The sequence below is a fragment of the Nymphaea colorata genome, chromosome 1 (assembly GCF_008831285.2).
Source record: "Nymphaea colorata isolate Beijing-Zhang1983 chromosome 1, ASM883128v2, whole genome shotgun sequence".
NCBI classification, from domain to species: Eukaryota; Viridiplantae; Streptophyta; class Magnoliopsida; order Nymphaeales; family Nymphaeaceae; genus Nymphaea; species Nymphaea colorata.
In genome coordinates, this window is record NC_045138.2 from 25,795,081 (window position 1) to 25,822,185 (window position 27,105).

The window sequence follows — 27,105 nt, forward strand, 5'->3', positions numbered from 1 at the left end:
AAGAGGCGTTTTGTATGGGTATTATATGACTGACTATGTTTTGGCGGCATATTATACACTTATTTTTCCAATAAAACATATTTTTTGTGACAGTGTGAGGTGCCAACTTTGATGACAAGCTGATCAAATTCATGCACCGCGGGATTGCAGAATATGTTCCACAGCTGCCATCATATATATTGCCACTTCAATTTGAATGATGCACCACTTGCTCTAGTCTTTACTCAGACTGCCCTCCATATGCGTCAACTTTAGAGGGTGCCAATATCTTATCACTATGCCCACTTCCTCGTGTTCCCTCAATCTTGCTAGCTACTGTCTTGACATTGTCAGCTTTTAACGAATACAGGTAAGGGCAGTACGTGGGTTCTGAGGGTGTTAATAATGAAAAGTACCTGAGATGAAACACTTTGCTTGTGAGAGGAGCTATCAGTCCTCTGTTCATGTGATGACATCCGAAGAATAAAGAAGGGAGGTTTGAAGAGAATGGGCTGTATATATATCGACCTTCTCCATGCATGCATATATGGTTGATATGTGCTTAATGATCTTAGGCTTCCTTGGAGCTGTTGGAGATGGGCTCTCCCTGCCCATAATCCAGCAAGGCCATGAACAAATTCTAAATAGAAGATAGGATCTCTCTCTCCCTGTCTTTCAAGTACTTTTGTTAATCTTAATGGAAAAGAAACTCTCTAAAACATGTCAACAATGTTTGTCTTATGCTCTTGTCAACTCCAATAACTCCATGTACGTATTGCTTGTGATTAAATTCCTGTGGTGTCAACGTGCAAAGTGAGGTGACAGTCACTGGTAAACTTTGTTAAGGATGATAGTATAGTTTTTCTAATTGACACATTGTTAAGGATGATCTAATGATGATGTGGTAGGATATTTTAATTAGATACAACCAGCCGATATCATTAAAGAGCTGAAATTGATCTTTTATGTTGTTCCCGAAATAAGCACTTTTATAGTACATGCATTCATTTTTTATTTCGTAGGTGCTAATAAAAATTAAGGGGCATATTTTCGTTTGCTGGGTAGCACTTTTTAGCCTCGGTGAAAAAGAATGAAAAGAATTAGAGTCTAAGACATATACTCTTTCTTGTAGTTCAACAACCAGACACTTGCATTTGCATGCAGTAATGAGTTTGACAGGTAGAACTCATCAAAGAAAACACAAACATCAAAGAGAACAAACAAATCAAACATAACAGAAACAAATGTTAGACAATACAGTCCGAACAAACATATGTGAACAAACGCCAACAAGAACGTAGTATTTAGTTCATAAAATCATTAAATAATGGACAATGAACATCATTGTCCATAAAAATAAGACAGTAGTATGATAGACATAACTTCGTATATTCATATTGAATGCACAGCAATCAAACGACCTCAATGACCTCAATGACCAAACGACCTCTCATTGAAGAACTCCACCCAGAATTGAGAAATGAGAATTGATTCCAATAGTCCGGATCCGCAAACGAATTTGGGTCTTAATATCCGACCCATTGACTTCCCAAGGCAAGTAGAACCGAAAGAGGGGAAGGGAGGGCAGAACAGTGAAGGCGGGAAGGAGGAGACAATCTTCTTTTCGAGGGAAAGGGGAGGGAGGGAAGAACCAGATGCCGGTAGCTCGGCCCGAACTTCATAAGGACGTCCGCGTCATCGCCCATGTCGACATGGATTGCTTCTATGTCCAAGGTATGCCCCTCCCTCCCTCCCTCTCTCTCACACACACGCCCACACACAACCGAACCAGCCATGGCTGATGGCAGGAAGTTGTACTTTTAGTAAGTGACAGAAATAAACGAGTCCACCGACAATGGAACTAAAACAGTCTCATGCACATGCTTGACGTTCTGCCTCGATCTAAAGGGAACATTGTTCTCTCGCAGCTGCCAACTTTTCGAGGGATTTCGTCGGTAGAATGTTTTTTTTTTTTTTTCAATTAATTCTCAGATGCAATCTAACCGACCATCAAGTACATATAGGAGGGCTTGCTTGCTTAATGTTCTTGACTTTGTTTTTCTGAGACATGGTTTCATCAGTTGTTGGCTGAAAGCGGAACCCATCAATGGCTGCTGGGTCGATGACTCTGCCATTTGAGAAATGGTGTTGTGAAACTTCACTTGGATCAATGAAATAAGTTCTAGAAACATCTAATTGGACGGTTGAGTTGTACTTAAAATCTTTGCTAGGGGATGTTTTTGAGTTTCCTTCCGGCAAGATTTCAGAAGGTTTATTCTTCGCAATTATCGTTATTTAAGTTGTTCTTTTGTTAATTCACATAAAGAAGATTATTCGCTACCCTTTATGAGAAAAGGAAAACAAAGGTACCAGACATCCTACCATCTAAGATTGAGATAAAACGTCTTTGTTTCTCTGCATGACTAGAAAATAAAATCAGCAGGTTCCGTGATGTACTGATATAGATTTTTTCTCTCTCTTATGCTACTTGCAGTGGAGCAAAGAAAACGCCCAGATTTAAAAGGTGTTCCTACCGCAGTAGTGCAATACAATTCCTGGAAAGGTGGGGGTCTGATTGCTGTCAGCTATGAGGCTCGAAAATATGGCGTGAAACGGTGGGTAACGTAGCATCCAATTCTACCATCATCTCATTCTCTGAATCAAAATATTGTTTAGGGAACCTCAAATTAGCAGTTCTTTTCAGCTCCATGCGTGGAGATGAGGCTAAAAAAGTCTGTCCAGAGATCCAATTAATTCAGGTTCCAGTTGCTCGGGGTAAAGCTGACCTAAATTTGTACAGAGATGCAGGATCTGAGGTTTGTCGAAGAAAATGACATGACATTGCACTTTATCCTTTCAACTATTAAGCAGTGTATCTTGATACGTTCGGTTATGTTTTCTAAGCGTATACCATAACCCATGTAGGTTGTTTCTGTGCTTGCAAGAAAAGGAAGGTGTGAGCGTGCATCTATCGATGAGGTTTACCTTGACCTCACAGATGCAGCCAGAGACATGCTATCTGAAAGTCCTCCTGAAACTCTGGAAGCACTTGATGATGAGACAACGAAGACCCATGTTATAGGGATTTGCAAGGTTTACCCTTTTTAACAATATTGATTTTTTAGTGTATATTCACTGGCCACTTGTTGCATGAATGCAAATTTGCACGTGTGTAGGATGAAGCAGATAGAGAATTGGTAGTTAAGGAGTGGCTCTGTCGCAGTGATGCTGACTGCAATGATAAGTTACTAGCTTGTGGGGCTGTTATTGTGGCAGCCCTTCGAAAGGAAGTTTTGATGGAGACAAAGTTTACATGTTCTGCTGGAATTGCTCACAATAAGGTGAATTTTTTCATCTGTACATTCTTCATGATCATTATCTTGTCTCTTATTAGATTTAGTTTTACACAGTTTGGGTTTAGGAAGTACAGCTATACTTGGCTGTAAGGCTTGTTTGTTTTGTGCATCTATTCTTGTATTGACCTTTAAATTAAATTTGAAATCCTGGTAGTACTGTGTCTGTTGCAATTTTGGCAGATGCTGGCAAAACTTTCAAGTGCAATGCATAAGCCTGCACAACAAACTATAGTACCATTATCATCTGTCAAAGAGTTACTGGCATCTTTCCCCATAAAGAAAATGTAATTATCTGTTACTGCTTGTTTCGCTTGGGACTTTAAATTAGTGGAATGCATCGATATAGACTGCCATTGCCATAGCCTTTTCAATATAAGACTTTGTAAGCTTTAGGTTGTTGCTCTTTGTAGTTTGTCTTTTAGAGACCAGCCAAGTTCTCCATTACAGCTTCTTTGCTTTTGCCTGTTTTTGGTGCTCAAGCATTGTTCTTTTCAGGAAGCAGCTTGGAGGAAAACTGGGTAGTTCAGTTGAAAGTGATCTTGGGGTGCATTTTGTTGGTGACCTCTTGCAGTTTTCTGAAGAAAAACTTCAGTCACTTTATGGAATAAATACTGGGTTAGTAGTTTGATTGATGAAAAAAGCATGTCTAAATTGTCAAAAGTTCCATTAACATTAATATTCAGCTGATCATGCAACTGCATGAATGGCATGTGTTAAGAGATATACCAAAAAAAGTATGAAGTAAGTTTTTTCAGAAGTTTGTACCTTTATAGCGAGTAAATTTGTTAGGACGTTGCTTTTTTTTTTGTTTGGCTGCTAGGTGCACTGGCACATGTTCATTTGGCGGTTTATTCTGTTTACTGTAACTGGGTATGCATTACTTATTCCTTTGGGACTGATTATTCGTCTTTTCTAATCCATCACTCAGTACATGGTTATGGAATATCGCTAGGGGCATCAGTGGGGAAGAAGTTAAGGGTCGTTTGCTTCCCATGAGCCATGGCTGTGGGAAGACATTTCCAGGTCCGAAAGCCTTGAGAACTATTTCTGCTGTAAGTATTTCTTTTTTACGTTTTTGATTTGTTATGTTTTTTATAGCTTCTTATAGTACCACTACCTTGCATATTCTTGTGGATGTTCTTACATTGATATGCTACCTTGCTTGTTCTTATTTTGTTCAACATGGGATCTTTGACAGCATGTCAAACTGATGATCTCATGTCTGGCTCATGTTCTCCAGTTAGCCACTATGAGTATGTTTATCTGCTGGTATTAGGTTCACTACCTTGTTTTAAATGTTTTTCTGCGCCCTTGACTAAAAAACCAAGATTACTTGCCTGTTGTGGAGCACTAAGAAGAAAGAAAAGCATGCCTCGTGTCCCATAGTCCAATCCTTGCCATATCAATCTCCTTTGATCACTCTTACGGGTACTACTGCTGCATCAATGTACAAGGAGTCCTTTAATTATTTCTGCCAGAATTTTCTGCCTTTTCTTTTTCATTTTGTTATTGAAATAGCTGGGTGTTTGATGCACCATACTGGGGTTACATTCGTTTGATTATCAAAATATTACTTCCTTTTCAGGTTTTTGACCTTTCATGTTTGTTAGCTGTGCTTGTATCTTTACTGAAATAACCATTTAGGTACAAAACTGGCTAAATGAACTCTGTGAGGAGCTCAATGAACGTATACAGTCTGATTTGGAGCAAAACCAGAGGGTTGCCCAAACCCTAACCTTACATGCTAGAGCATATCAGGTACTTAAATGTTCTATTTTTTCACCTTGCTAATTACGGTTATTGTTTTTCTTTATGTCTCTTTATTAGCCCCTGGTTCTGCACTCTTAACCCTCTCTTTTCAGAGCATGATTATAATTTGGTTTCAAACAAGCTCTTACTTGTCCCTGAACCAAGAAAGACAAATACGTAACAGCTCTTTAGTTAGTAAAGATGCTCACCATTTGTTTGACGTGTTAGAATGGGATTTCCAAGAATAACTCAAGGGATAATATGCAGAACATATTACCTTCCATGAACGGACTCTGACTATATTAAGATGTTTACAAGAATTTGTTGTCTAATGAAGATGATCTACCTCTGCCTGAATGCTTATGTGCATGTTTTTATATACACAAGCATCACAGTCTAAAATGATTTTTATTTTCACTTGCTTAGGTGGCCAAGCAACTGCGTTAACCAGTGTCCCTATCAGAATATAGGTGTTTCTGAATGTGTTATCATTGACTATGTTCTGACTTGATGTTTGCAGTCCAACGTGGAAACGGAGAAGAAATTCCCCTCAAAGTCCTGTCCATTAAGATATGGGACCCAAAAACTTCAGGAAGATGCTCTGAAGCTATTTAACAGTGGGTTGCATGAATATATTGGCTTACGGTGTCAAAAAGAACATGCAAATCCAGATGGCTGCTCTTGGGGAGTTACTGCACTTTCAGTTTCAGCTAGTAATATTCATGCAGTGCCATCAGTAAGTACAGTTTCTGTGATGTGTGTGTATGTGTGATTGTGTGCATGTGCTGCAAGAAGCATGAGTACTGAGCAGCTATTTTGGTTACGTGATGCTTCGTTTTCTTTGTCGTTGGTTCAATAATAAACTTCTGGAACATGAATAAATACTACTGTTTGATTATGATGGGATATATGGACTTTCCGCATTACTAGATTACATGAGTATAATTCAAAAGGGTTTCTTAGCGCTTAAAGATCTAATTTATCAGTCGAAACTGCTTATTTGCATGTATGTTCATCAAATTTGGATATAATGGATGCTTATGATCTATATCTTGGTCAACATTTCTGTGGAGTTCCACTTGGCAGCCATGAGATAATCGCACATGGAGGTACTGCTGAATTCGAATTAATGATCTAGCTATGTGCCATGAAGTCTTGAACACCATCAAATGATCTTAGTTACATCATCTTTGAATTTTCTGGACTTGTGCACTAAAACTGAAAGCACGCTGATAATACTGGTAGCAAATCACAGTTGTGCCTATGATCTTTTTGGCTTTGATGATGCACTTGCCTAAAATCAATTTTCATGGAAAAGTTGTATTTATATATGATACACATAGTGCTTACACAATTTCTATTCTTAGGGTATAAAACCAATCACGGAATACTTTCGTGGCTGCAATCCTGCTTGCTCTTCCTCAGCACAGCTACAAACCTCCAATGTTATTGAAGAATCAAGTGCAGGTAGATGATTCCCTTGTAGAAAATACCTCGTCTTGTTACTGGTTGTTACGGTTATGGTTCAGGAAGGAGAAAGCATCTTATATATATATATATATATATATATATATATATATATATTTATTTATTTATATATTTATTTATTTATTTATTTATTTATATTGTATTGATGCAGAAAGCGATGATGGGTATGGATCAAACCAAGCAGAGGAAAAAGCAGCGGCCTGGCATGAAGGGATCAGCAACACCAATGTGATGGTTAAACGTGGTGAGGTATCATACGGCAAAAACAATTCATGGGATTATGGCCTGGACAATATTGATCCATCTGTGCTTGAAGAGCTTCCCATAGAAATCCAGGAAGAGATACGTGCTGCAATGCGTCCAGCTAAGCGTGCTAACAATGTTAAGAAGGGTTCGAGTGCTAACAATGTTAAGAAGGGTTCGAGTATCGTTCATTACTTCTTACCTGTGAAGAAGGAATAGGCAAACAACTTTCTGAATAATCTCTGATCTCCTTGATTATGGTCTTGGGCTTATACTTTCAACAAAGGCAATATCTCTGACATTTTACGACTGGCTATTGAGATTATTATTGCATGACCAAAAGGATGTTCCTGACCACATCACAATGCAAAGGCCATCATGCTGCGGTGTTCAACTGGATCATTGAATGAATGAAGGTGCAATATAAAGCAACAAACATTACAACAGCGTGTGACGCATGAGATTCAAAGGTGAAATGACGTCTGTGGCATGCAAAATTGCAAATGGTAGGGCATCAATTGCACAGGTTTGAGCAACTGATCTATGTGAATAATCTGCAGAAACATAACTTGCAAACTGAGTGGCATTAATGTTGAATATGGTATAGCTGTTCTAGATCACTCATGAAGAAAATTGTTTAGGTACCAAAAATTGACTGCATTGAAAAGTTGGGTCAGCGATAGTAACTGTTCAGTTGTACATAATTTAGTAATTGATATGTATTTTCCAAATTCCATTTTTATAGTCGATTGACGACGGATCTCTTGCTACTTCAACGTGTGTTCACGCTACTGTTATACGGTAGATTAATAAACGGTACATCTTCCTACGAGAAAAAGGTTTTAATTGTTTCGCTGCGTGTGGTGGGAGATGTACCTTGAACAGAACACAATAAGCAGCGTTCATTTTGCCTGACCTCTTGGGAGATGAAAACCAGACCTCTTCAAAGTCTCCTGAGCTTCAATTTTCATATAGGATGAGACAAGCCTAGAAGATGGTGCGAGGGGGTGACCCATGGCCCAAGAGGACGCCCTTACGGTTTCTTTGCACTCCAGGAGCCAGCAGTGAGGTGCAGACCTTAGTGAGAAAAAGTGCCGGAGGGACAGGCAGCCTGCTCAAATAAGCTTGGGCATCGGGTTAGGTGGCCGTTGGGTTTCCGATCTCCGATTCGAGCCTGAGAAAAAAGGGCACCGGGTCGGCCCGATAACTTATCGGCCGGGGTCTTGGGTTTTAATGATCGGGCCGAACCCAGCTTTCGGGTGTCGGGCAGGCCCGATGCCCAAACTTATGCTTAAACCACGAGTCGCAATAAGTGGTGTGGTCATTGCAATCTCTGAAGAATCTGAAAGCTGGAATCCAAGAAACCCACAAAGTGGATATATAACCTGTCATATGAATAAGGAGCCACTACTTTTCTATTCTAGTAACTCCTACCAGCAGTGAATAACCTCTCCAATTAAATCTTGTCCGTCTGCATGCCTACTCTGCCGCTTGGTTTCTCCTAGTTTTGTGAGTGTAACTACATACATGCATTTAAGATGTCTAAAAATGTAAGGAAAAAAAGATGATTTTTCCACGTGTTCACTTCGGTCTTGTATTGATTAACCTATTATCTCAATGCATTTGCTAGAAAGAACTTTCTTTCTCAATACAGACGCGTCTTTTGGCCCCACCTTGTTAAAATATAAGGGATTCTCTAAGGTGACAAAAATCTATCATGAAAGTTACGGTACGTTAGGAATGAAAAATGCTGTTTCTACTTTACAGTTCATTAATATGCACTTGAAACCCACCACTTACAACCTTTTTCTCTTTGCAACTTATTCGTTTATTTTACTTTTTCAAATACAGAGTGAGATCGCTAAACCTCGACACCTTAAAGTGGATTAATCTTGTATGAATAGATCCAGGCATCACATATTCCATCTAAATATATAGCTGTAATCTCTTATCACCTTCTCCATTTCATAACATTCGAATCTTCACTGTCCAATATTTCTTGAGCATGTCAGTCACTGTTGCAAAATAAATGTTTTGGTGAACGGTGAATCCGGTGGACTCACTCATTCAACAGAACCGATTGCGGATTGGCACAAAATATTTCTAAATTTAGACACATATAAACAAACTAATTAAGAAATGATGATCAAAAGAATTAAAAGATATATGAACACTAATAACGAATAAATCTAGTCAAAAGTACTACAAAAGAAGAGTTCCCCTTTTTGGAGGGAGGATCTATGTATTCATGGCTGTACCACTCTGTTTGCATGGTACCTTCACATTCACGCTTTCCATTTTTTGTGTTATGCTCTTAATTGTGTCATCATAGTCTTATTATTTCGGTTTGATAGCATTAATTTATCGCACCTCTTTGCAGAATTGCAGTTCCATCTTAGGTGAATCACCTAATATGTCAATTTGGCTGCTTCTGCTGAAAAGAGAGAGATAGTACAGAGAGAAAGAAAGAGAGAGAGAGGCCTTATATATAGTTAAAGGCATCTGATTCCTTCTGCAATCGACCTTTACCCTTTCATCTGACAGAATATTGCATTCCTCCGACCTGTCCCTCACCTTCCTAAAAGCTTTGGTTGGCTTAACTTCAGCTTAGAGCGCACGCGATAAGACGTGAGTTATAAGGTATTCGAAGTCATCCAGACTCAAATTCCAACTCCCTCTTCCTGCACACATGAAGATAGACAACGTTGAGTTTTCGAATACTATAACCTCTCTGCAGATAGAAAGCGCTCTTCTAAATGCAGGTGAACGAGGCTGTTCGATCTCAGGTTGAGCTCTCTGGATATGCCAGACTTAGGTCTAGTTCTTAGAAGGTCCTTTGACGTGGGAAATAATACGAATGATAGCAACAAAGGCAAGAAAACAGTACTCACTTTGATTCTTAGAGAACTGATAGGGAATTTTCTGTGAGAACAACCAAATTCTACAACTCAGACAGTGAAATGACAAAACCGTGTAATGATATAAAGAAAGACAGAAAGAAAGAAAAGAGCATGTTTGGCCGACAAAGAAGCAGCAGCTTCATCTGCACGTCACGCCGCCACTGCCGCTTGTCCATTCTTCAACCAAAGCTGACAGATTGGAGTCGGAAGAACCTCCTCCCTGCATCGCTGCCCTCCCCATCTCCTTCATCATCTTCATCTTCTCTCTAACTCTCTTGCCTTCCTCTCCCTCCATTAGACTCACCACCACCATCTCCAACTCCTCCCCTTTCACCAGCCCGTCGGCCACATGGTCCTCCTTCCTCACGCACAAGCTCAGCCCCATGTCCTTCTCCAACACGAACGCGTTCATCCTCTGCTCCGCGTCGAGCGGCCAACCGATGAGGGGCACCCCGAACCAGACGCTCTCCAGCGTCGAGTTCCACCCGCAGTGCGACACGAACCCACCGATCGCCGGATGCGACAGAATGGCGAGCTGCGGCACCCACCCCGCCCACACTAGCCCCCTCTCCTGGGTCCTCTCCACGAACCCTGCCGGCAGCACCTCGTCTAGGTCCGCGTCACAGGGCATGAACCTGTGACCTTGACCCAGCCGTGTCCGCACCGACCAGAGAAACCTGTGCCCACTGAGCTCAAGCCCTCGAGCCATCTCCCTCACTTGCTCCACAGGCAGCGCGCCCATGCTGCCGAAGCACAAGAACACGACCGATGAGTGGGACTGCTGGTTGAGCCACCTGATGCAGTCATGGTCCGAGCAGTCCATGCCTGCGTCCAGTCCCAGCAATGGACCCACTGCGCGCACCGGAGGGATCAGCCCACCGGGGGCGCATTTTCCTTGTAGCAGAGCTTTCATGGCTTTGCACTCCAGCTCCTCAAAGGTGTTGATGATGATGCCCTTGGCGTCGGACAACCTCCGGGAATGGTAGAGGAACCACCTGTACTCCTCTCCATCCCTGCCGTCCAACAACGGAGACGGCAGCTTCAGAGCTGGGATGGGCGACATGCCGGGAACCTCGATGTTATTTTTCGAGTCTCTGAACTCCCACTTGATTTTTCGGTCGAGGTGAGGAAGGTGGAGCATGAGAGCCGCCAGAGCTGCGCCGGAAGTGAAGAAGACGTAGGCCGGGATGCCGAGCTCCGCGGCGACGTCGATCACGGAGGTGCAGACGAAGTCGACGATGAAGGAAGAAACGGTGGTGGTGGAAGTGAGGGATAGGAGTGCGTCCAAGACGGTAGGCTTGTGCATGTCGGCGTAGACAGAGAGTAGAGTAAGGCCTTGCATGCCTTCCGGATGGGTGAGTTGGATGGGAGGGAGCTCGACGAACCGGACGTCGAGGCCGGAGGCAGCTGCGTCACCGGCGGCTGCAGCGACGAAGGAGGAGGAGGCGGCAGGGGAGAAAGGGTGGCGCATCAGGAGGATGGTGACGGAGAGGTTGGTGCGGCGAAGGGCTATGTGTTTGGCGAGTTGGATGGTTGAGACGAGGTGGCTGATCAGGGGTGCCGGGAAGATCACCACACTCTTCTTCATCTTCATCTTCTTCTTCTTCTTCTTCTTCTTCTCCTTCTCCTTCTTCGTTTCTAGCAAGCTCTATTCTCTGCTCTTGGATGAAAGAGTGGCTGTTGTATAAGTATGCAGATGATGCCGCTTCTGCGGCAACCAGATTCCTTGTTTTGGACATGTCGCAGTCGGCACGTATAGTAACGTATTAATTCTCAGACTTATGCCTTGCTATTTTCACCAAAGTTTCCGGTAGCAGATGAGGGCGAGAGAGGGAGACAACGCTGTTTCTTGCATCAAAAACGGGTCCTCGCAGATCTTTCATCATGGATGTCGCCATTTACTTTTTGAGATTTTCTCAAAGTAATCCTTTCGTTCTAGAGATATTCCCGGAATGAATTTTTTCTTTTTATTAACTCCCAAATCCGTCTTTCTCATTTTAGACAAAGTCATCCTTCCGTCTTAAAGCACCGATTAACTTGCGTTACACGCTCACTCGTTTCAGGTGCAAAATGGGGACATCTTTGTCGATTATTTTCCCTTCTCACCCTCTCGCCTCTTGTGAACCACCAATAACTCGGACTTCTTGTAGAAACATTTGAAGCACGACGCTTAAAAACGCATCGAGCAGGGAGGGAGGGCCGGAGGAAGAAAAGACCTCCGGTTTCCTCCATTATTGGCTGCGGGTGGTGCCCAAAGCTGGGGATTTACTTTCTGAAAGGCCAAGGCCTGCAGAGAAGGTGGTGTCCCATTCATGCGTGCGACTAAGAAGACATGCATGATCAGTACTACTGCTTGCAGTCCTGCCCAACAGCCTTATTTCCTGCTCTTCCACTGGTGTTACTCTTGTCGGCTGTGCCGCGTCTTCCATGCAAGTCTTGTGCCACCAAAGGGTGCAGACGCCTCAGACCTTCAGACTCTGTTCTCCATCTAAATTTGATTAGGTTTCTGCAATTGTGTGTTTCAACCAGCAATAATTAATGTTGTAAATTTTCTTTTCTGTTTCTTGTTACTTACCTGGAATTAACTTTTCCCGGATTGGCCTGAAAAATATAACTAAGATTTGAATTTTTGTTAATTTATATATATATATATATATAAAAGAGAAATCCATTAGATAAGAAGGAGCTAAAGAAGCAAAAAGAAAAATGGACTACACCATCAAGTCTGGTCTCCACATTAAAATCGGTTGTGCCTCTCCATATTATTACTTTTTTATGTTGTGTTGCCATCTTGTCATTGAGCATTGCACCTCACGTTGAAACTGGGCGAACTCTACTTTCAGGTGGTTTATTTGAGCTTTCTGATGCATTATTAAGTGAATACTGACTTGGGTTTAATTTTCCGACCCTATTGATTCATTGGAGCTTTTGTGGCCGACAAAGGAACAAAACTAGCCGCCATAGTTTTGGACGCTGCATTCATCTATCATACTTGCAAGTACAGAACACAGTAATTAATAATTGAGCTTTTTATACTAAGCGTATCTTGCAAGAAATTATCACTATTTGTGAAAAACAACTTTACCTTTTCGCATTTATCATGGGGCAAGGTAAGCATTGGGGACAATCTGCTCAGCCATTTGATTTTGATTTCAGATTACAAGATGATCGATTGCAAGTGCAGATCTCTTCTATTACTTGTCGGTGCAAGTTGGTGATCATCTTTTCCATAGTAACGCTAGATGCTACAACACTTCAGAAAAATTAAGAAGGAAAAAAGAAGGACTTGAGAACTGGCCACAAACGATTTTACAGAGTTTTCATGGACTGGGGATGAGCGAGCCAGAAAGCCATTCATGGACGATATCGGCTAAACTGGTTCCGGAAGACCCGCCATCCTCCATGGCCCTCCTCCCCAATTCCTTCATCTCTTTCATCTTCTCCCTCACCTTCCTGCCTTCCTCCCTTTCCATCAACGTCCTCACTGCTCTCTCCAACTCTTCCCCTCTCACCAACCCGCCGTCAGCTGTGCCGCCCCACTCCTTCTCCAGGCCTAACCCCACTCCCAAGTCCCTTACCACCTCTACCTTGTTCATTCTCTGCTCTGCGTACAAGGGCCAGGCAATCAGGGGCACCCCACACCAGATGCTCTCCAGGATCGAGTTCCACCCGCAGTGTGACACGAACCCACCCGTGGCCCGGTGCGAGAGAATGGCCACCTGCGGTGTCCACCCACTCCAGACCAGGCCTCGCCCTTTGGTCCGCTCTATGAATCCAGTGGGCAAAGCCTCAAAGGGATCCACAGTTGGGTGGATGGAGACCCCCGGCCGCCGGTGAGACGGCGGCAGCACCGACCAAAGGAACCGCTGCCCGCTGAGCTCGAGCCCTCGCGCAATCTCCATGATCTGCTCCGCTGCAAACGCTCCCCGGCTGCCAAAACAGAGGAATACCACTGACCCATCTGGATGTTCATCCAGCCACTTGAGGCACTCGTGGCTCGGGTCTCCTACGCCAGACGTGGTTCCGGGATTACCGATCATCGGGCCCACGGCATGCACTGCTGGAGTCCGACCACCGGGAAGGCACTCCCCTTCTGCCAACGCCTTGAAGGCCGTCGGCTCCAGTTCACGGAAGCTGTTCACGAGGATGCCTCTTGCCTCTGGCAAGCGCTTGCAGTGGTAGAGGAACCACTGGTATTCGTCGTCCTTCCGGTCTAGCAAGGTGGCCACCGGCAGATCCCGAGGATCCACCGGCAACATTCCCGGAACTTCGAGCTTTGTCGTCAGCTCCCGAAACTCCGGCTTTGTTTCAAGGTCGAGCTTCGGGAGGTGGAGCATCAGCGCCAACTGAACGGCGCTGGACGTAAAAAAGATGTAGGTTGGGATGCCGAGGCTCGTGGCGACGTCGATGGCGTTGGTGCAGAAGAAGTCGATGAGGAAGGCCGAGATGGGGGTGGAGGAGGCCTGCAGGGACCGCAGCGCGTCGGAGAGCGACGGCCGATGCAATTCTGTGTAGAGCGATAACCGAGTCAAGGGTTTGATCTTCTCAGGGTTAGCGAGTTCCACCGGCGGGAGGTCAATCGAATCGATGCCGACGCCGGAGGCCTTATCGGCAGCGATGCTGGCGGCAGCGTTGGCAGTGGAGAAGAGGGGGGTGCTCATGAATATGATGGTGAAGGACAGACCAGGGCATTGGACAGCCAAGCGCTTGGCCAGTTGGATCATGGGAGGTAGATGGCCATGGAAGGGCGCGGGGAACACCACCACCTTCATTGCAGTCGATGCACCGTCGATCAGATCTTCTTTAGCTTGTTCTGCTTCCACCCAAACTAGATTGCTTGCTCTTACATCGAAATTTTGGTTTCCACTAGTTGGGCATAATACCGTTCTCTATCATAGTTTCTATTATTGTATTGCCTTGTGAGAGAGTCGTTAAGCATTTTGGTGGACATATATCACGTGTATTGCTTTTGCCCAAAACAACAATGAAAAATACAAAATAAGTGTGGAGCTTTTGTCGTCGATGTAGGTCTCAGTAGACCGAATTAAATCTTGCTTGTTTTTTGTCCTTCTTTTTCTTTACATGATATCAGAGCAAGTTTACCTCTAAATTTTGAAACCGCGGCAGATTTCAGCCACCGGCGCTGTCAACTTCGGTGGCGGTTTTGATCAAGCATAGGCTCGTTGAAATCGTCTGCATCTAAGGATTCTTCCTGCAAAATTTCAGATTGGAGCATTCGTTGAAGAGATAAGCATTTTTCTTTGGTTACTGTTTTTTTCGTTTTACAGTATCTGTGAAATCTGAAACTGCACCAAATTCCAGCGATGGTTTGGGTCGAGCATAGGCTCGTTGGAAGCGTTTGTATCTGAGGAATCTCACACAAAATTTCAGATCTTTTGGAGCAGCGGTGAAGGAGGTATGAATTTTTTATTGACCGCCGGTAGCATTGGATTCCAGCACATGTCTAGTATTTTTTATATAAATTTCAGAATTTTTGAATGATTCTATAAGCAGTTGCTGAATTTACAAGTGGAGAGGGTCTGACTGCAAATTCTTGCTAAAGAGAACGGCAATATGCCCAACTGGTGGAAACAATAAAGGAAATTGGATTCTTCAACACTACCAATGGACGAATTGTAACAGCCGGACTGCTGGCGAGATTTTCATGTGCTTGGGGTTTAAAGACTTATTATTGAAATACCTCAGGTCTTTGTCGACGAGTTGAAAATGTTCCATAATTTTTCCAGTCGCATGAATGAAGAAAAGTTTTTCTGTTATATATATATATATATATATATATATATATATATATATATATATATATATATATATATATATATATATATATATATATATATAGAGAGAGAGAGAGAGAGAGAGAGAGAGAGAGAGAGAGAGAGAGAAAGAGAGAGACCCTTAAGCTTGGAACACGGCGGCAAATATTGTTTCTACACTTAGCTTAATTCAAAATATTAGTAATAAAGAATCTTATTCGACCACCTTTTATTTAATGATACTGAATAGAGGTAGACGTCGATAATAAGTCAACATGAGATCATTTACATGAGGACTATTGTCCCGCACCTTTCGGGGTGGGACAAAATTTTCGAAAATATTTTTTCGAAAACAAGCCAATGGTTACTTTTTTTCATTGTCGTTTTGATAAACAGGAATGCATTTGTAATTTTTGAATTTTCTTTCGAATTTCACAGTAAATTTCCAAGGTATCAAACACAACCTAAGCGTTTCGATATGAATGAAAATGCTGATCTTAAAAGTGTTCATAATTTATTACAAACTAGATTATTTTGGGCAATTCTTCCCCCTGTTATTTTGTATAATATTAGAAAACAGGGAGACAAAAGTTTTTGCTTAGAAACTAAAATGGATTGGAGTACTTGGATGGTTACCTTGCTTATCAAGTTATTATTGAATTTTGATGCCACAAATTTTCCTAATCTTCCATTATCCAAAAGATATTTAAGGGGTATAGTGTGACTCCTTGGACTAGTAAGAGGGTGAAAGTCAGGTCATCAGTTTCATTTACGGGGTGCTATTCCGGATTGCAAATGGCGGCGGACACCACTTTTAAGTTGAACCAGTGGACTGTCAAAACATTAACGCAAAATGTTGCTTTTCTGGACTACAAATGGTGGCTACACAACGTAACATTCGAATTGAAGAATGTACACCAACTAACTCCCAAAGAGAGTGGAGAAGCCTCTTGTGAACTGACACTGTCAATAACTCTGGCTTCTTGTGTATGTGTATATCAGTGGACATTTGGAAGATTGAAACCTAGCAGTCTCCCATCTTCCTGTATTATAAAGCACCATACTAAAAAACTACATCGCGCATGGAAGGAGGTAGAAAAGTTCTCCAGTTTCCTGCAGTTTTGGCTGTGGGCCTGCCAAATTTCCAGCCATTTTCATATTAACTGTAGCCCAAAGATGTCGAATGCCTTCTTTAGCATCCCCATGAAAGGCATGCAGAAAAGATGGTATCCTATTCATGCATGCAACCAGGAGGAGCAGAGTTAGGAATTTTTTATCAAGAAACTGAACTATAATTTCAAAATTTTAACAAGAACCAAATATAATCTTTCAAAATTTTTATTGAGGACAAACTAAAACTTTTAAAACTATAAATCAAATTTTGATCTCTTCGAAACCAAAGTGAGGTCATGACCCCTGCCTGGCTGTGCCAACTAAAAAAACATGCATGATCAGTACTACTGAGCCTTGTCTCTTCTTGCACTGTCGTTACTCTTGTCGGCCAAGCCGCGTCTTCCATGGGGGCGTTGGTGCCACCAAAGGTGCAGATGGCTCAGACCGTCAGACTTTGATCTGCATCTAAATTTCATTAGGCTGTTCTGCCATTGTGAGTTTCATCCCAGCAATTTAATGCTGTGAATCTTCTTTCCTGAAATTAATTCTTCCCGGATCGGACTCAAAAAAATATAACTTGACGTTTGAATTCAACTTTGTTCATTTCAAATTCTCTTCCTCTCTTATATGCATATATATAAGGGCATCCATTGAACAAGAGGGAGACCGATGAGAAAAGGGAAGAACACCTTTGCCAGCTTCACGTCGTCAGTCATTATTTATTAATTTTTCATGTTGTGTTGTCATTTTGTTGTCGAACACTTCACCTAACGTTGAATAAGCTGGACGAGCTCTAATTTGTTGTTTTTTTTTTTTTTACTTTCTAATACATTATCATTTTAGTACTGTATTGAATAACTGAATGCTAATTTTCCCACCACATTGATTCTTCGAAGAAATTGTGTTTGACTAGCCACCTTAGTTTTGAACGCTGCAGTAATTGCGCATACTTACAATTACAGAACGCTATAATTAATCATTGACCATTTTTGCTAAGCGTGTCTTTCGTGAAATTATTATTTGTAAAGAACAAAGTTAACCTTTTCACATTTACCATGGCGCAAGGTAAAGGTAAAGGTAAACTACTAATTGAATTGCAGAGAATCTTCTCAGCCATTTTATTTCAGAGGAAGAAAACGATTGATTGGAAATGAAGGTCTCTTCTAGTACACGTAGGTGCAAGTTGGAGATCTTATTTTCAAAGGCAACGACGCTAGATGTCACAACATTTCAGGAACTGGCTGGAAAAGTTTTTTCAGAGATTTCATGGACTAGGGATGAGCGAGCTGCCCTCGACCCATTCATGGATCACATCGGCTAAACTGGTTTCGGAAGACCCGCCATCCTCCACGGCCCTCCTCCCCAACTCCTTCATCTCCTTCATCTTCTCCCTCACCTTCCTGCCTTTCTCGCTTTCCAACAACGTCCTCACTGCTCTCTCCAACTCCTCCCCTCTCACCAACCCGCCGTCGGAGCCGTCGCCGCCTTCCTTCTCCAGGCCCAACCCCACTCCTATGTCCCTCACTATCTCCACTGCGTTCATTCTCTGCTCTGCGTACAAAGGCCAGGCAATGAGGGGCACCCCAAACCAGACGCTCTCTAAGGTCGAGTTCCACCCGCAGTGCGACACGAACCCACCCGTCGCCCGGTGCGAGAGTATGGCCACCTGCGGCGTCCACCCACTCCAGACCAGGCCCCGCCCTTTGGTCCGCTCGATGAATCCAGTGGGCAAAGCCTCAAAGGGATCCACAGTTGGGTGGATGGAGACCCCCGGCCGCCGGTGAGACGGCGGCAGCACCGACCAAAGGAACCGGTACCCGCTGAGCTCGAGCCCACGCGCGATCTCCCTGATCTGCTCCGCTACAAACGCTCCCCGGCTGCCAAAACAGAGGAATACCACTGACCCATCTGGATGTTCATCCAGCCACTTGAGGCACTCGTGGCTCGAGTCTCCTACGCCAGACGTGGTTTCGGGATTACCAATCATCGGGCCCACGGCATACACTGCTGGAGTCCGACCACCAGGAAGGCACTCCCCTTCTGCCAGCGCCTTGAAGGCCGTCGGCTCCAGGTCGAGGAAGCTGTTCACGAGGATGCCTCTTGCCTCTGGCAAGCGCTTGCAGTGGTAGAGGAACCACTTGTACTCGTCGTTCTTTCGGTCTAGCAAAACGGGCGCCGGCAGGTCCCGAGGATCCACCGGCAACATTCCCGGAACTTCAAGCTTTGTCGTCAACTCCCGAAACTCCGACTTTGTTTCAAGGTCGAGCTTCGGGAGGTGGAGCATCAGGGCCAACTGAACGGCGCTGGACGTGAAAAAGATGTAGGTTGGGATGCAGAGGCTCGTGGCGACGTCGATGGCGTTGGTGCAGAAGAAGTCGATGAGGAAGGCCGAGATGGGGGTGGAGGAGGCCTGTAGGGACCGCAGCGCGTCGGAGAGCGACGCACGATGAAACTCTGTGTAGAGCGATAACTGAGTCAAGGGTTTGATATTCTCAGGGTTAGCGAGTTGCACCGACGGGATCTCAATGGAGTCGATGTCGACTCCGGAGGCCTTCTCCGCGGCGATGCTGGCGGCGGCGTTGGCCGTGGAGAAGGAGGGGGTGCCCATGAGTATGATGGTGAAGGACAGACTTGGGCACTGGACGGCGAAGCGCTTGGCCAGTTGGATCATGGAAGGCAGATGGCCTTGGAAGGGCGCGGGCAACACCACCACCTTCATGGCAGCCGGCCTACTTTCGACGAAGCTGGCTACTATTGAGCGTGCTCTGCTTCTTCTTTTTGCTCTTAAATAATGAAAATTTTGGTTTTCAGTAAGGTTCATCTTACACATGAGAAGCACCAAACAAGTGTTGCATCTTAGGACACGAGGGGTTGAATAGATCCCAAAAATAATAAAAAAATGTACAGTTATGTGTCCCCACTCATTTTTTCTATGGTTGCCTTTCGTCTTAGTACATGAATCAATAAATGTCAATTACTTATTGCTCAAACCAAACTCGCGTCAAAACATAAAGAGGCCACGGCAAACTGGAGTTCTATCTTTTTTTTCCTGTAAAAGAGCCACCTGTATAAAGAAAATTTTGAAAATGAGACGAGCTTCAACCACATTTGCAAACTCGAATAGGTTGAATAAATTTCCTCTTGCTAAAGTCTGCCAACTACTTTCTATTACTTCTCAGGTCGATGTCCACCTAAATCATCGTTAGTCTCACTCTCCTCTTTTTTTCCGTTTCTTGTTTGTTTTGTTTGCCCGAATTCTGCAACGATGGTGACAACTTGTAACCCAATTTTTTGGCTTACTGCATCTTCCTTTGATCGAGTTTGCTTCACTGCCTTCGTCCATCCTCACTCAGAAGCTTGGCTGTTTGGGAGAAAGAATATCAAATCAGGAAGGTTGGCAGCGACGATGAGGTAGATATGATTTGATGTCTTCCGCCTACCATCATTCCCGTTTTGTTCTTTCCAACGATCCAAGTTACATCATCAATATATGGTTTTAGCCATTTTCTTTACCATTATAATCAGCACATACAGAATCTAGAGAGAGAGAGAGACAGATGAAGCTTGGAGCACAGCCGCAAATATTACTTCTAAACTTAGCAAATGGTGGTAAAAATTACTATTGAGTTGAAGGGAGTGATCGTAAGTTCACCCAGATCCTAAAGTTGTCTCTTTGAGATATATCTCCAAGATCTCGCCTGAAAAAGGTTTTACAACCAGGCAAAGCCAAAAGTTCAACAAAAACAAGATAAGAGAAGGTTTTAAAAGGTGAAAATCCAAAGAGAAAATGGTAAAAGTGGATCTGAAAGCAAATAATGCTGACAAGTAGGCAGACGACAGATCCTGGCTAATCGATTCATATGCATCAGCAAAACGACATCTAATGTGTGCATAATGGTGATAAAGATATATGCTGGATTAATGTATGCAATAAAGTGGATATACATTGTGTCCATTTTAAGGGAATTCCCGTCGCATTTTATGCGCCCAAAAACCATCAATCTGGACAAGTTAACTCATGCGGATGCTTTCTCTTATTGAAAAAACTTTTAAACTCATGTTTCTCCCCTCGGATTCTTCTCTACCTTTAAAAGTAAAAATAGTTCTAGAAGGATGTTTACTTAGCGGGCCTTTGGATGACACCCTCCTCTAACTCAGTTTTGTAAAAACTTAGTTTTATGGAAAGCAAGTTTTTTAATGAATTTAAGAAACTTTGTTTTTTTTTTTTTTTTTTTTTAGATGACACATACAAATCTCGGTTTTTGAATAACCTAAAGGGATCAGGTTTTTCACTCCCTTTTACAAAACCAAGTTTTGACAAAACTGGGTTCAAACCCCGTTTCAATGGCACCCAAGTACTCCAAAACCTGATTTTGGAGGTAAAACTAAGTTTTGCCTCTAAAACCTGGTTAGGTTTTAGAGTGTCACACAAACACACCCTTATAAGTTTCTTTTCTAACTTTTAAAAGTAAAAATGGTTCTAGGACTTTTGCTTAGAAGTGAAAGAGAGTATCTTGATCAGGATTTGTTTGATGAGGTTGGAATTTTGTGGAATTCTAAAAAATAAAATTCTCATTTCTGATTAAATGAGAATCGCATTGTCAAACAAAGAATTTTGATTCTGGAATTATAGGCTCATTTTTAAATTAAAAAAAAAAATAGAATTATAATTCTACCCTAAGGGGTGAAATTATGATTCTAGAATTTTAAGATTTTTTTCATCTTTCTCTTTAAGGCACATGTCATGATGGTTTTCATTCATCAATTGTAGAATTTAATTCATATTTTATCCAACACATCATTTTCAAATCTCTGAAAACCAAATTTCAGACAGACTATTAATCACATAGGACAATTAGAACTGAAAGTTTCATTGCAATTCCACTTTGTGGTGGTATTTTGTTTTTGAATTTTAATTCTACAATCAAAATTTAAGGTCCTCAAGCGGCACCTAGAGATCAACATATGGAACCATGCTATTGAAAAACATTAATGTCAAAATATTGATAAACCACTTTCACTAACATAGACTATATGGTCCATGATTGGTGACTTTAGAGTCACTATATCTGGACTGTCCTTGTATTTTCAATTTTCTTACTCTTACTCCTCTCCCACCACCTAAATTTTAAACTTGACTTGCTGGTAGGGTAGATAGAGAAAGTGGTAAATTTTTGAGACTATAGTTTGACCACTTTAATGAAAATCTTTTAGCTCCCCCAAGGGTAAGGGTGAACACGAGCCGGCCTGAGCTTGGTCAGTTCGAACTCGGCTCAACTTCTATTTTGCACAGCTCGAGCTCGAATCAAGTTAAATAATGTTAACTTGAGCTCGGCTCGGTGAAGCATGTCAAACCTCGAACTCGAGCTCATGTAACGCGAACAGAAAAAGATTGCAGTGTGCTTGTTGCAGGGAGACGGCAGTGGTGGGGGAAGGGCCTGGTTGAAAAATCAGCTCGAGGTCCGCTCGTTTATGAAAATAGTCGACTCAAACTCTATCACAAGCCGAGCTTTAAGAGCCTTGTTGTTCACCCCTACCCATGGGTTAGTGTCGCAGCAACCCCTAGAGGAAATTCTTTTTCGTCTTCTTTTGGAGCCATTTGATTGCCCCAAATATTAGACCCAATAGTAACAATTATGGATCTCAAATCTTAAGATCTAAAATCACATAACACAACTTTTGTTTATATTTGATGAAGATAGAACCCACATATCCAGCCGAACTTCTATAGGAAGGGCAAATCGTGGAGCGTGCTCATACCACACCCCACATTTACTATCGTGTGGGTGGGTGCACATTGAACGTTTAGTAGTAGCATGATAAAGATGGATCTGTTCCTTAGAAATAGTGTTTCATTTTTTTATAAAATTAATTTACATAAGAAAACTTTTTAGATTTTTTAAGTTCTTACATGACGCCATCAAACTCCATTCCCATATTTAATGAATCGTTTTGCAAGTTCCCGTGTGTACATTGGAGTTGCCCAAGTGCTCGGTTTGTGGTGCTAACTTGTGTCAATCATCTTATTTTTGAAGGACAAAATGTAGTTAAGTTTTAACAAAGATGCAAGAAGAAGCACCACAGAATAATCAAGAAACTTGCTATAAAGAAATGATATCGATATTGATAATTGCACGTCACTCCTTCAAAAGAGGATTGTTACAGTTTTCTTGGCTTCAAGATAGGAAGCAGCTAAAGAACTCCCTGGAACACAAGCACTCCATGTTTTCTTGATGCAGCCTTTACTCGTATCACTATCATTCATGTTGCTTACCCGAAGAAAAGTGAGCCTGATGTTTAATTAGTCATGTTCATCGCTATCCTTCATGTGCGTACACATTAACACAAAGTTAATGAAGTTTTAGTGCTAAAATGGATCTCTACAGATGTCTATTGCTGCTGCTGTTAAGTGGGTAAAACTCTGTCGACAGAGTAAGGTTGAATTCTGTGGTTCTCATTTGTTGTAAACTCCTGAAACAAGTTTCTGGTATGTATCATATGCTCATTATAAGCAGATCGAGACATCATCTGTAAGCCAAAATTCCTTCTAACACTAACAAGAGTTCATCTTGTATCTTAATATAACTTTGAGAAAACAAAAGCTAGCTATTTTCAAGAGGCAAATTTCCCATGCACGTAGTTTAAGATGCATGAGAAAGGTGTGAAATTAATTCATCACTTGCTTAAAGCAGGGGGCGGAAGCAAGAATTTTCGTTAGATGGGCGAAACTATAGAGAACCGAAATATAATTTTTCAAAATTTTGATGTAGGGTAAATGAAAATTTTTAAAAGCATGTAATTTTTTCTTCTGGGTACAAAAATAATACCGATCTGTAACACCTTGTCACGTAATTCTCATTAAAGATAACTGCTGCAACTGATGCAATAGACAAAATCTCTGGAGACCAGCTTCTAGTAATGCAGCCCAAAAATCTTACCGTAAAGTGCATGTTGCGACTTAGGAAAGCGTTGTCTATTAAGTTTATGCCAATCTATGCAAATTGTATATTGTAAGAATTCTTGCCTTCAGTTATAAGCTTTACTTCGACATCCTATAAAATAGTTGAGATATGTTCCGATGATGTTGTGCTTGTATTCTATTCATGCATCGTGACCAATATAATACAAACATAACAATATTGAAACGAATAATAATAGCATTGGTAAAATGAAAACTATGCGGAAGCATGCGACTTATAAAGGCAAAGAATCCGCACTCTCAAGATATTTGGGGCTTGAGATCAGGGAATTCGTCGGACTTCCGAAGGGCACGTCCGGCCAAATAATTTGGAGGAGGAGAAAGATATTCCGAGTTGATGGCGACCGCTTCCCGCGGCCTCCTTCCTTTTTCCAGATACATCGCACTTTGATCCGATCGTCGCGGGCCCCACCTCCGAGTAGGACCACTCCCCTTCCGCCAGCATCCCGCGGGCCCCACGCCTTCCCACACACCACTTCCCGGCAGCCCACAGCTTCGGGATCTGCAGCCACGTGTCGGTCGGACTTAAAGCGCGCCGGGAGACAGCAGGTGAACCGTACGGAAACACAATGGTCATCCTTATCCGATACCTCTCCTCGGACCGTGACGATGTCCGGCTGTTTTGTTCGACTCGGTTTTGAAAGGCGACGGACGATCGTGCCCCTGTCCATCCTACCCGCAGACCCGGCTCGGTCTGCTCTCCGCCGTCGGATCATATCGAAACTGGAGGAGATGCAAGGGGAAGAGATGGCAGTTTTGGTGTCCTTGGGGTATTTGAAGGGGGGTAAATTTATAAATTAATATACATATCGGTTTCTGCAACTTTCTAGTGATTTTTTTATCTAAAATACATGAATGTGGTTAAAAATTCTATAAATCGGAGAGAAGAAGAGGGGGGAAGTCGGTGGTGGTAGGGGAGAGAGAGAGGGTGAGACGGAGGAGGAGGAAGAAGATGGTGCTGTTGGAGAAGCTTTGGGACGACGTGGTAGCCGGTCCTCAGCCGGACCATGGGCTGGGCAAGCTTCGGAAGCTGACCACTAAAGCTTTTGGACCCAGAGGTCTTCCTCTTCTTCTTCTTCACTCTAGTCTTTTCATACGTCGATCACCTTAACTTACACTCCTATTATGAACTGAAGGCTTTGATCTTTAACTAGAACTTTTCTAAGACACTTACCAAAGGATAAGCGTAGAGATATCTTCTGTCTGTCTGGTTAAAATTATTGCTGACGCTCTGTGTTTCTCTGTATTTGTGTGCGTGTGTTCCTTTGGTGGCCGTTGATTAACGATGAGAGAGATAAATCAGATGGGGAAGGTGGAGAGGGAAGCAGCAGCAAGTTCCAGAGGTCGCTGTCGATGCCTCCGACGCCGGTGACTCCAGGGACGCCGACGGCCACAACGCCGAGCCCTCGCAAGGAGAACGTGTGGAGGAGCGTCTTCAACCCCGGCAGCAACCTCGCCACCAAGACCATCGGCGCCGAACTCTTCGACCGGCCCCAACCCAACTCCCCTACCGTTTATGACTGGTCTCTTTTGCTCTCTACAATTTTAGGGACTTATGGATATAGTGTTGTTTTTTGAACATTTTGGTTTTGATTTTCTTGCTTTCTGTGTGCTGGGTGGCAGGCTTTACAGTGGGGAGACTCGAAGCCAGCACCGTTAGGCGATCTGCCGGCCGGCTACCAGTCGATTTCGTGCAGCGGCTTGTTGCCTCTTCCCATCTTTCCTGTTGATCCTTCTTTTTCTTCTTCTTTTTTGTTAACTGCGTGTATGACAGTCTGTTGAAGAAGCTTGTCACCTGGATGTGATACAGTAGTGGATAGTGTTTGGCAGATCTTGTACATAAGATATTGTAAACAAGTGGGGAAGGGGTTGCTGCCGAGATGTGGACGTTATGCTTATCTTCTTCTTTGGGTTTTTGTCTGCATGTAATGATTTCGGTTAAGAACAAATCTAGAAGATGTGATCTATGAATTTGATAATCCAAATGCCAGTTACTGCGCTTAATAAAGTTGAGCACCATGGGGTCTATATGGCCCACGAGAATTGATGAATGATAATGATGGGGGATTAAAGAAAACCGCTGATCCCTCTCCTCCTGTTAAAACATGGGACCCTTTTCAATTTTCATTATATGCCCATGAATCATAATGGATGTGAAGTTGGTGTAATTCCTTTATATGCACTGTTTGGATGTTAATAACTTGTGATACTAACGATGAATTCACCACAGTTCTTTTAGTTAAAGTTCGTTCTGGTAAATAGTGTGGATTTTTCTGTCTGCATTGATGGATTGGAACTTTTGAAATTAATGAATCCCTGTTTCTTTGGAAGTGTTAACTCTCGCAAGATTAATTTCATTCAGAGTCATTCTGTTGTTCATTCTAGTTCTACTCCCGAACGAGAAATTGTTCACCCACTAATTGAAAAACAAGCTAGAAACTGGATGCTACAGACCAATAACTACGGATTCCTATTCTCTTCTCCCCATGTTGGGAGGGGTGTCTTAAACAGGAGGTCTCGGAGGCGGACACCCCTTCCTCATATTTAAAAAAAAGTAAAATTCACATAGTAATTTTTTCAAGAGTGTGAGGTTGGTTCCTGAGGCCACTGTCAAAAATTATATTTAGTGCATTGCTCGTCCCTTGGCCCCCTCTAAAGTGACGACGAAAACCTGGCTGCTCCACCCTTGGAGGGTCCTATGATCGGCGCATTAAAAACAAAGCCACTCTTATCAGAATGGGCCTATTTTATGTATGTAATGAGAAGGAAAGGTGCCAATTGATGAAGATTTTTAAAAGTGTTAAAGTTTTTTTTTTTTTGAAGATTTTTCAAGTTTTTAACCAACTTTTATTTTTATCACTTATTTTTGTGAAAACTAGGCAATGGATTCAGCTCAAATTGTTAGTGAGCAAATCTGGCGAATCAGCAGGATCAGTGATCCGACTCACAAAGATGATCTTTGCGGCAACGGACAAAACCATCGGTTTCAAATGCCGTGTATCACAAGGAAAGGACAAGTGATAAACGGGAAATGTCTTGCAAAATAATTGAAGTGGGTTGCCGGAGTCAAAATTTCAACGTCGCCGGCTTGCAGTTCAGTCGTCGCGCTGTATTGTCTTATCGCCATATCGTGATCGGCGCTCACTTGACATCCACTGCTTTTAAAGTCATCTTGTATCGGGTCGGCCCACCAGATAAAGAGTCAATCGGTTCGACACCCAAAACTTGTTATGAGGCTCACTCGAGCCGAACCAACGTCTTTTTTTTCGAACCCGAGCCAAGTTTGTCGGGTACCAAGTATCTACCGGCAGCCCAGTCCGGTGCCTAGACTTAATATTGTCCCTGAAAGATTGCATATTTTTCATTTTTTCTACATAGGAAGGATCCACTTTCAAATGCATCATGTGGTGCTGGATATTGTTGTATGGTAAAAAAACACTGTCATTGCAGGGCATTGGCGATAGTTTATGATATAGCAACCATTTATGCTGTTTTAGCAACAGTTTATGGTTGTTCTTAACGAT

General features: G+C 42.6%; 5 protein-coding genes across 6 annotated transcripts; 2 read left to right on the forward strand and 3 right to left on the reverse strand.

Annotated features, from left to right (window-relative positions):
- Positions 1 to 1,587: 1,587 nt before the first annotated feature.
- LOC116255803 (DNA polymerase eta) lies at positions 1,588 to 7,557 on the forward strand. 2 transcript variants are annotated; one of them, XM_031632194.2, is made up of 12 exons: positions 1,588 to 1,713; positions 2,474 to 2,594; positions 2,684 to 2,795; positions 2,905 to 3,072; positions 3,156 to 3,320; positions 3,516 to 3,619; positions 3,831 to 3,950; positions 4,264 to 4,387; positions 4,980 to 5,093; positions 5,605 to 5,820; positions 6,452 to 6,551; positions 6,724 to 7,557. In XM_031632194.2, the coding sequence occupies exons 1-12, from the start codon at positions 1,635 to 1,637 to the stop codon at positions 7,032 to 7,034; spliced, it is 1,734 nt and encodes a 577-aa protein (XP_031488054.1). In that variant the 5' UTR covers positions 1,588 to 1,634; the 3' UTR covers positions 7,035 to 7,557. The 2 variants fall into 2 exon arrangements, with proteins under 2 accessions (XP_031488054.1, XP_049933955.1); XM_050077998.1 differs by lacking the exon at positions 3,516 to 3,619 and having other exon boundaries at positions 3,838 to 3,950.
- A 2,129-nt stretch (positions 7,558 to 9,686) lies between these two features.
- Positions 9,687 to 12,404, reverse strand: LOC116265734 (anthocyanidin 3-O-glucosyltransferase 2-like). Its single transcript, XM_031646571.2, has one exon. It carries the CDS (start codon positions 11,307 to 11,309, stop codon positions 9,855 to 9,857), a length of 1,455 nt encoding a protein of 484 aa, XP_031502431.1. The 5' UTR covers positions 11,310 to 12,404; the 3' UTR covers positions 9,687 to 9,854.
- Positions 12,405 to 12,832: 428 nt separating this feature from the next.
- On the reverse strand, positions 12,833 to 15,111 carry LOC116247504 (anthocyanidin 3-O-glucosyltransferase 2-like). Its single transcript, XM_031619686.2, has one exon. It carries the CDS (start codon positions 14,485 to 14,487, stop codon positions 13,036 to 13,038), a length of 1,452 nt encoding a protein of 483 aa, XP_031475546.1. The 5' UTR covers positions 14,488 to 15,111; the 3' UTR covers positions 12,833 to 13,035.
- Positions 15,112 to 17,674: 2,563 nt separating this feature from the next.
- Positions 17,675 to 19,463, reverse strand: LOC116248020 (anthocyanidin 3-O-glucosyltransferase 2-like). The gene has a single exon (XM_031620574.2). The coding sequence runs from the start codon at positions 19,430 to 19,432 to the stop codon at positions 17,867 to 17,869; it is 1,566 nt and encodes a 521-aa protein (XP_031476434.2). The 5' UTR covers positions 19,433 to 19,463; the 3' UTR covers positions 17,675 to 17,866.
- Positions 19,464 to 24,469: 5,006 nt separating this feature from the next.
- On the forward strand, positions 24,470 to 25,589 carry LOC116250152 (dormancy-associated protein 1). The gene is made up of 3 exons (XM_031623606.2): positions 24,470 to 24,639; positions 24,885 to 25,104; positions 25,205 to 25,589. The coding sequence occupies exons 1-3, from the start codon at positions 24,534 to 24,536 to the stop codon at positions 25,239 to 25,241; spliced, it is 363 nt and encodes a 120-aa protein (XP_031479466.1). The 5' UTR covers positions 24,470 to 24,533; the 3' UTR covers positions 25,242 to 25,589.
- Positions 25,590 to 27,105: the final 1,516 nt, after the last annotated feature.

What these genes read in the sequence shown, in the direction of transcription:
- LOC116255803 (XM_031632194.2), top strand. Translation starts at nt 1,635, where the DNA reads ATGCCGGTAGCTCGGCCCGAACTTCATAAGGACGTCCGCGTCATCGCC. An exon ending in GGATTGCTTCTATGTCCAAG is followed by an intron (nt 1,714 to 2,473) that starts GTATGCCCCTCC and finishes TGCTACTTGCAG; the next exon opens with TGGAGCAAAGAAAACGCCCA. An exon ending in CTTTATGGAATAAATACTGG is followed by an intron (nt 3,951 to 4,263) that starts GTTAGTAGTTTG and finishes TCCATCACTCAG; the next exon opens with TACATGGTTATGGAATATCG.
- LOC116265734 (XM_031646571.2), bottom strand. Translation starts at nt 11,309, where the DNA reads ATGAAGATGAAGAAGAGTGTGGTGATCTTCCCGGCACCCCTGATCAGC.
- LOC116247504 (XM_031619686.2), bottom strand. Translation starts at nt 14,487, where the DNA reads ATGAAGGTGGTGGTGTTCCCCGCGCCCTTCCATGGCCATCTACCTCCC.
- LOC116248020 (XM_031620574.2), bottom strand. Translation starts at nt 19,432, where the DNA reads ATGTGTAAGATGAACCTTACTGAAAACCAAAATTTTCATTATTTAAGA.
- LOC116250152 (XM_031623606.2), top strand. Translation starts at nt 24,534, where the DNA reads ATGGTGCTGTTGGAGAAGCTTTGGGACGACGTGGTAGCCGGTCCTCAG. An exon ending in TAAAGCTTTTGGACCCAGAG is followed by an intron (nt 24,640 to 24,884) that starts GTCTTCCTCTTC and finishes GAGATAAATCAG; the next exon opens with ATGGGGAAGGTGGAGAGGGA. An exon ending in TCCCCTACCGTTTATGACTG is followed by an intron (nt 25,105 to 25,204) that starts GTCTCTTTTGCT and finishes GCTGGGTGGCAG; the next exon opens with GCTTTACAGTGGGGAGACTC.